An 8,780-nucleotide genomic window follows, 5' to 3' on the forward strand; every position below is an offset into this window, starting at 1 on the left:
TCATCTGGGAAACTGAAAATATAATACTGATAATGCTACATCGTACATCAAACTGAAGTAAGGGATCTTTGTCATTGGTAACTCAGGCAAGAAATTACTAACGTTAAGAAAATTATTTGAAGCTTTCATGATTTACTCCAGCACATTTGGTACAAGTAGAGACCAATTATGATGATTTACCCGGTATAGTAAAAATATCAGGTTTATATTTAATCTAGATGAAACACACATATCTATACATAGCTGTGTTTCAGTAAATGAAACACACATTAGACATTTTTCTTAATCAATCAAATATTTAAATCTGTACAAGAGTAATGTCCCTTTCGGATATTGTATCTTTTATGCCAGTAGTGTGAAGAGTTACTTATCTATTTTAATATCCATGTTAGAGTTATCTCCCTTTGGAATGCTTACTCCTCATCATGTTATATGATATCTGTACAATAGTTATCTCCCTTTGGGATGCTTACTCCTCGTCATGTTATATAATATCTGTGTTAGAGTTATCTCCCTTTGGAATGCTTACTCCTCATCATGTTATATGATACCTGTACAATAGTTATCTCCCTTTGGGATCTGTACAATAGTTATCTCCCTTTGGGATGCTTACTCCTCATCAAATAAGTATCTATTTTAGTTGTCAGTTATCTCCCTTTATAGTATCGGTATGCTTATTCATAATCATTGTATATAGCATCTCTGTCAGAGTTATCTCCCCTCAGTATACTAATTACCTAACAAATTAAATCTTTGGAGTTTGTCAGTTATCTAATTTCCTGTGTTTTGCTTGCAACCTATACAAACTTCTACATAAGAAGATTCTTCATGTTATTGATCTGCCAAATGGGGTAACCTATGGAATCTTGTTCCAAATTCTTATAATATGCAGGCTATACAAGCAATTTTTTAATAGAAAGTTACCTCTTTCCATGCCAAAGTTTTTCAGATGAGATGATTTTCTTGCATTTGAAGCCTTTTTTCAAACAAATAAACAATACATTTACACTTTTAAGATTACATATAACCACTGGGTAATCCACCACTCTGAGTTATATGGAATTTGTTCTACAAAATCATAGAAAATGTAAGTTTTTGCTTTTGACAGACAACAGTATTCTTGTGCATGTAAACAAAAGTATAGGATCTTTCCTTAAAATGCTTTCGGGGGTCCTGTGCTGGAAACAGTAGATGCTTTTGTACACCTAGATGTTTTTGTATGTTGCAGATATGAGGAAAGCCCTATCTCGGGATGTAGAGAAGAAATCCATGGTTCCAATTCCTCACCCTGTCCGACCCGAGGAGTTGGATTGAACCTAAGCCAGGCGAATCACCATGGAGACATGTTTTGGTTTACCATAGTGACTTTAACTTCCTGTGTCCTTGCCCTTGTCTTTATGGCTACTTTGATGAACTTCTTGTCTCTAGTAGCCCAGCACTATTCTCATGTCTCTGGAAACAGGCACACAGACTTGTAAGACACAAAGGCTTGGACAGATAAGGACTTGTGAGGCACAAATTAATTCTGAAAACACCAAATAATGGGATTTAAGGCTTAATGAACTGCCATTGGCATTCACAAGAAAAACTTGTCACAGTAATCAACATCTCTTTAGAACTGACTGGTGCAAAGAACACTTTCTAAAAGAAAGTATAATTCATCAGTTAAAAAGATTAACTTGAATTTATTTCATATTTTTGAGCTATTGCACAAAAACAGAGTTTACGCTCACAAGAAATCAACTTTCTGAGTGCACTCTGGTTTTGAGTTATATGTTCATGATATGAAATCATATTCAAGTTAATCCTGTTTATTATACAAACTCTTTTTATAAAATCTGAAATGAGATCACTAAAAGTGAGTTTTATAAATACGGTACATATTTTTGAAACTGGTAATACTGAATGGGAACCTCATTGGGCAAGTATCCATGGTTTTACGCCTGGCAACCTAATTAATTAATCAATTAAAAGAAAGAAATTGAGGGTTTGTCTTGATTTGTTATTTAAGTTGCTTACTTGGATAAATTTTCATTTGAATACTAACATTACATAGTATGCTTACACTCCAGACTAAAGTGGATTCTTCATCCAATTCATAAATAATCATGATTCTAATTAGGTGTACTTGGAGTTATTTTGAAAAGTGTCATCAAACTGCATGATTTACACTCCAACTGAAACAGAAATATAAAAGATTCAGGATTGTAGGAAAGAAACACAGAAGCACTAGCAAAACATAGATTTCCATATCAAGGTGGAATATATTATATATATGGATAAAGAACAAAATAAACGGTCTAATGTAAGGATTGGACAATAGACACATAACATACATGAAATAACAAATAAACTTGACTACATACTACACTTATTTCAACTTTCTAAGAATCCTTCTTGATGAAGGCTATCATATGTTAATTGTTAGTGATTGGATGCTATTGTAAATGACTAATTATGGATCAAAAGGTGAACATTATCTCTAATTGTATGAATTTAATCAATGTTGATGAATTTTTAAAACTTTCAATGAATTAACAAATTTATTTTACCGTTTTAGTAAGATGTGTACAAAAGTGTTTGATGTTTCTCTTGGTTAAAAAATAAATAGAGATGTGAGGAGCAACTTTGCCATAGTTGTTTGGAAATCCAACAGCTTCCTGATACTATATCACCCAAGTCTTACTACATGTATGTTGTATATAAGACACACTTTATAAACATAGGTGATCAAACGGCTGTACCACTTGTTATATATACGTGTATATAGTGTATGTGTAGTAGTTAAACAAGTTTTAGGAGAAAAACATATTGAATACAGTTTGGAAACTTAAGCTTAACAACGAACTGTTCCGGAAAACTGAATCAATTCGGTTCCATAATTATACTGCTGTAGCCTATACGCCCCCGCAAGCCATTTACATATTGGAAATCGTGATGATGTGGGGCTTCCAGCGATTGTTTCATCTAGAACACCCTATAATTTACAAGGCATGCGAATTAAAATATTGTTTGCAGATCCTAATAATTGCAGCCATTACATATAATGATTACAGGACCTAGCCCACGCCGAAATAAAAATAATCTAAATAGCCATTGAGAGAAATCTAACAGTGAGACTTGTCATCAGGCGTAAATATTATGGAGAGGCCATTCACAAGCAGTTATTTCCGTCCGCATGGATTTATATATAATGTTTCCTCATTATTGAAGGCAACACCTTCCTCTTAGGAGGAAGCGTTCTGAAACTGCATACATGGCCCAGATGTCTGAAAAGGCCATGGGGAATCAATTCTAAAAATATTCTGTGTGTCAAGTTTTATCTTTAGTCTTTTACGAAATCCATGCTAATCAAAGAAAAACGTTATTCAATTTTGATTGTAAAGATAACGGTTTTATTACATGTACTAACAACTGACATTGTATGTAGTGGTTTGCTCCTCATAGGAAATTCTGCGCTATGTTTAATCCAGAAAAAAAGACGCTAGAAGTTACTGATGCCTGTGTGTCATGTTGAAACAATTCAAGTTTGAAACTAGGAACAAACATTTTGTCCAATCAAACGTGAACTGTACAGAGGTCATAATCGATGTCGAGTGCAGAAGTGTAGGTATTACCGATGTTAGTCTTATGATAAAACTCGGTTTTCAAATTCAAAACGTGTGATATTTCATGCGACATTTACCACTATGTCGATAGTATATTGATGTTTTTATTGATCTGAACCATCATATATAACAGTGTATGTTTTATGACAGTTTGTGATGGTGAAATTACAAGAAATACAACTTTAAAAATCGGGCATGATATGCCTATAAGTGTAATGATATGACTATAATTGTAACCATTGTGCTCTGGACAACTCTTCCACTCGGAGAATGAGATTAATCTAATAAGTTAATCGGAGCCCCACAATGTTGACATAATAACTGTTTTAGCCACAAATACGTACGTAACCGAACTTTGGGTAATTTCTGAAGCAGTAGGCTTCTATGTGGGTACCAAAACATAACAAAACTGACTTGGTCAGCGATTATAGATAATAGCTGATATTGCCATATTTGTTCACATTTAGACGGCGTTCTTACAGTTAGAATTACTGTATTCCGTGTGCAAAATTTTAGACTAAACAGCATTTGCGGCCACATGAAGGTATATATAACTTTTCGAAGGAAATGTTCTAATTAAAAATCATATGTCTGACAAGTGTAGTTTCTTAGAGCGATATTAACAACCCATATAGTCATTATCTGATCTAATAATATAACTTATCGGTAAGTTATAAGTACGGTAAAAATCACATTCTGTATAGTTACAGTCACCGAATGACATGTCAATTTCATTATAGCATATGTATAATTAACCACTAAAGTTCACTTTCTTAACCGTTTATGACAATGAAGACATGCAGTGCAGAAAATAAATGTCTCTCCCATCATTTCCATTGGTGACAATACTTATTTCCCCGTTTTTTCAATTAGGTCGGATTCCGTTATAATTTGATTTCAATTCCAGTTTTATATATTTAAATTACAATTTAATTCCAAAATATCATATAAAAGGTAAACTCATTGGTTACACCGACGGATTACTATGGAGATCACGTTCTAATGTTCGCAACCGTGATGCGTCCTGGTCGGGTAACACACAGCGGGGCAGACGACATCCTTTCAAAATTCCTACCCAAGATCGGCCACAAACGCGAAGAAATATTCACGCTCAACCAACCCCACATAGATATGATTTAAGGAGTGATATAAGTACTGATATAAGTCCCCTCTCTCGTCTGCTCTCTGAAGGACGACACGGATGGTCATGGGTCTTCTGCACCTTTTCTGGACGTTCATATTATTTCCCATTTTTTACGAACATGACGACCTATTCAAAATGAAAACTTTAGTCTTTCAATTATCGTTTCTGTCTGTGTTTCTTGTTTTACTGAAATGATCGACTATTTCATACCTCTCGCCGTTACTTTGATTTACTTTTTCATGTTTTATAATGTCTACGATTAGGCTACACATTGTATTGCAATCGTGTTACGACTAGCCCTCCACTCCTGGGTTGCTGCTAGGGTATATGTGTGGTCAGAAATTTTACTCAGATGATGCTTGGCAGCTGTCATTATATGCAATTATTCATCCTATTGTTAAATGTTAAGTTATTATATAGTCATATTATAATGATGAAAACATAAACATAACTAAAAATTGAATAATATATTTGTAATGTGATATGCAAATAAGTATGAGATATAAAACATAATAGACGGACAATGCCATTGACGGCATGCTACAGTGAGAGTGCGCTATAATACAGGCAAAAACACGAATGATACCGCAGCTTCCCTCTGTACAGCCCACACATCTCGTCACATACAGGAGAGACAGTCCTTAAATGACCTTAGTTATCAAAAGGACGACAAAGAAATTAACTAACAAACCACACAAAAACATGCATTTACAAATGTTTGGTGAGATATTAGTCGAGTCACTGTGACATGGTCTAAAATCATTGCATTGGTACATTATATTGTTACCAACCAAGTTTGTAATATTGATGATGTAGGCGGGACTTGTTTTCCCGCGCATGTTATCGTTAGGTAATAATTAGACTCGACGGACCTCTGCGATCTCAATCGTTTGACCTTTCAAAGACTTTAAACACCAAATTAAAACAAAGTATAAATACTTTATAAAAGCTGACAGTTTCTAACTCCAGGAGGGACACAGACTGAACGAAGTCATTTTGTTTCGGGTTGCTGCAATAATATTAGATATTTAAACATTTTGAAATAATTAAATGTGAACTGGGGACTTGTGTTGATTTAAGAACATAATTACGTATTATAACAATAGGTTGGCAGAGGGAGGCAAACCAAACCAATGTACATTCTATATCATTTTAATCTTTTGTAGAGTATCTAAGAGGTGTTTGATATTATTTCTCTTATACAAAGACATTCTTTGTTAATACTTATAGTATTCGTTCCGTTATCGCTACTGTATGTGAATCATACAAAGCTTTTATATATAAAACGTTTATATAAATAACAAGAGATAGCTGTGTTGTAATGGGGAAAACGCCTTCGCCACCTCTATTTAGAAGTTCTTCTCAAACTTGAAATTTGTACACCACGTTCTGTTAAAAGAATTATACAATCGAATACATGATAAATTATATGAGATAGATTTTTATCCTTGATTTCTTTGAGGGGGTCAAAAATGAGTCATATCTCTTGAAATGAAATACGATGTGAGATTCTCTGGGCTCTATTACACTAAATCTTATATCAGTTTTCTCCTTCAAATACAATATTCCTAAGCTCGGCTTTATGAAACGATAATAAATTACATATAATATGACTATTTTTTACATGAGTCATTTGTTCCGGCGTGAAAGGAAAACAAAATTACTTACAACTATACATTTTTGTCCATTTTCAAAATGAAACGAGAAATTCCAATGAATTCGATTATTCCAAACCTTGGTTTCAGGTAATAGTGGAATGTTTGATATCACTATACTAACTAATATACCCGTATAAAATCTTTTATCGCATTTATGATAATACAGGCGACTAAATTTAAGTACTTATATTTTCTAGCACTACAAAAAAATTCATTTCTTTTTGATACCATGCCTTTCTTCTAAGTTTCGTTCTTGACATCGCAACTTTTTTGGATTTTGAGTTGAATGTTTAACTTTCTGAGGAAGGATCTGTGTTTTTTCTGCTCACCATTTAGCTGATGAAAACGAAACCAAACCCCTACCTATTATAGTCCCTTGGTTTATAACTGCCAAATATATCATGGTTTCTCTAGACTGGCATAAGCGGACGGGGTGTGCTGTTTGATATCTTTAATTGATTGGTTGAATTAACGTCTTTTAATAGATAGGGTCCTTGGCATTTAAAGATGGACTCTTGTTGCGTGTGTGAAGTGCGTGTATTTTACTAATTCGTGTTGTCTTCAGGCAAAAGAGGAAGTCTTGACCTTTTTAGCTCACCTGGTCCAAAGGGCTCTGAGCCCCCGTGGGCAGAAGGGTTGGCCCAATAGGGAAAATAGAGGTAAATCCTTTAAATCGCTATAAGTCATAGAGTTCTGTATGGATTATTACCACATTTGGCCAGAAACATCCTCTGGGGAAGGAGAAAAGAGTTTGTTTTAATTTTGGCTCTGACCCCCGGGGCAGGAGGGACGGGGCCAATAGGGAAAGTAGAGTTAAATCATTTAAATCGTTCTTAGTCATAGAGTTCTGCATGGATTGTTACCAAGTTTGGCCAGAAACATCCTCTAGGAAGGGGAACAGAGTTTTGTATAAATTTTGGCTCTGAGCCCCCGGGGGGAGGGGGGGGGGCAGGAGGAGCGGGGCCCAATAGGGGAAATAGAGGTAAATCCTTTAAATCTAGTCATAGAGTTCTGCATTGATTGTAACTAAAGGCCTGAAACATCCTCTACAGAAGGGGAACAGAATTTGTATACATTTAGGCTCTGACACCCAGGAGCGGAATGAATGGGGCCCGATAGGGAAATAAGAGTTAAATATTTAAATTCCTCCAGAAAAGGAGCAATGAACCTGTATTCAGAACATTATTTGGCATTGCAAACCATGTAGGCGATACAGACTCTCTGGACCTCTTGTTTATATTGCTATTGTACTGAAGCATGTAGTCGAATACATCAAACAAGCCCTTTATACTGACAACGGAGGTACTAGTCGCTCTTTATGCCGAGCGCTAAGCAGGGGCAGAAAATACAACTTTCATAGGCTATGGTGTGTCTCAGCAAGTGGACAAAACCCAGAGCCTTCCTCACAAGGGCGAGTGCTCAACTGGTAAAAAACGTTAGAAAGAAAAAAATAGTTAAGAAGAATAGAAAAGATAATATCCTAAATTTATTCGCCTTTTACAATCATGCACTAGGGACAGCATGTACTATTCTAACGTCCTACCTTTTCTTTGATAGTATGCTTCAGTTAAACACCAATATAACAATGACAGTCTCTCACAGAGTTCATTGCAGTCCCCTGGATGAGGGAGCGGAATGAAACCTGGGAAAGATTGGATCAATGAATCTTTCGCCGTTCACTCCACAGTGCTCAGGATCTGTAACTCGCCTTGGACAGTTCCGTGTTCTGCTTCAACATCTACGTTTCAGTTCATTGTTGTGATGTAAAATGTATTTGGGCATGGCTTCTGTCCTATTGTGTATAATGTTCCCATGTCCGAGGGGATGACGTTAGCTTCAAGCCCAATATAGTTTACTGCATGTTCTTCCTTGTGATAGTCTTCTTCCCTGACATTTAGTTGTTAAAGTTCCTAGTTATACCCACGGTCTTTACGGAGGATATTGTCGTCCCTGTGGTGTTGGATTATAAAACCCGGTAGTACACATCAAGGGCGTAGGTGTATCGGTTGTCCTGTTTTTAGTGTCATTAGACCAGGATGATATTCAGCGATGTCTCTAAAGCAATAGTTCAGTGAACCTTTACTATTTTCATTTGGTTTGCTGAGTTTAACGTCTTATTAAACAGTCAGAGCCAGTTAGTGACGTGCCAGGCTTGTTGGCAGAGGAAAGCAATATCGCAAGGGGCCGTGTACATTTTACTGATACAACATTCGCCATTTAAACGCCATTAAATGATCATTGGTTAAAATAAAGATTAGTTAGGTTTTTAGTTTAGTTTAGTTTAAATTAATTTTATTGTAACAAAAGACAAATGGATTGGACAAAAGTTATTACAACTTACTGATGTCCTTTCCGAACTGTTAGGTAGGT

The 8,780-nt window shown here is 35.5% G+C and overlaps 1 protein-coding gene and 1 long non-coding RNA gene across 2 annotated transcripts in view; one reads left to right on the top strand and one right to left on the bottom strand.

Annotated features, from left to right (window-relative positions):
• LOC138318668 (N-alpha-acetyltransferase 20-like) overlaps window positions 1–1,986 on the top strand; it is a 56,413-nt gene extending 54,427 nt beyond the window's left edge. The window contains 1 exon segment of the mRNA XM_069261265.1: window positions 1,229–1,986. Within this exon segment, the coding sequence (XP_069117366.1) occupies window positions 1,229–1,314 (86 nt within the window). The 3' untranslated portion in view covers window positions 1,315–1,986.
• On the bottom strand, window positions 1,835–8,372 carry LOC138318669 (uncharacterized). Its single transcript, XR_011207903.1, has 2 exons — window positions 7,954–8,372; window positions 1,835–2,177 (listed from the first exon to the last, which is right to left on the bottom strand). It is a non-coding gene; the product is annotated as an uncharacterized lncRNA (long non-coding RNA).
• Between the last annotated feature and the right edge of the window lie 408 nt (window positions 8,373–8,780).

Source organism: Argopecten irradians, chromosome 3 (assembly GCF_041381155.1).
Source record: "Argopecten irradians isolate NY chromosome 3, Ai_NY, whole genome shotgun sequence".
Taxonomy (NCBI): Eukaryota; Metazoa; Mollusca; class Bivalvia; order Pectinida; family Pectinidae; genus Argopecten; species Argopecten irradians.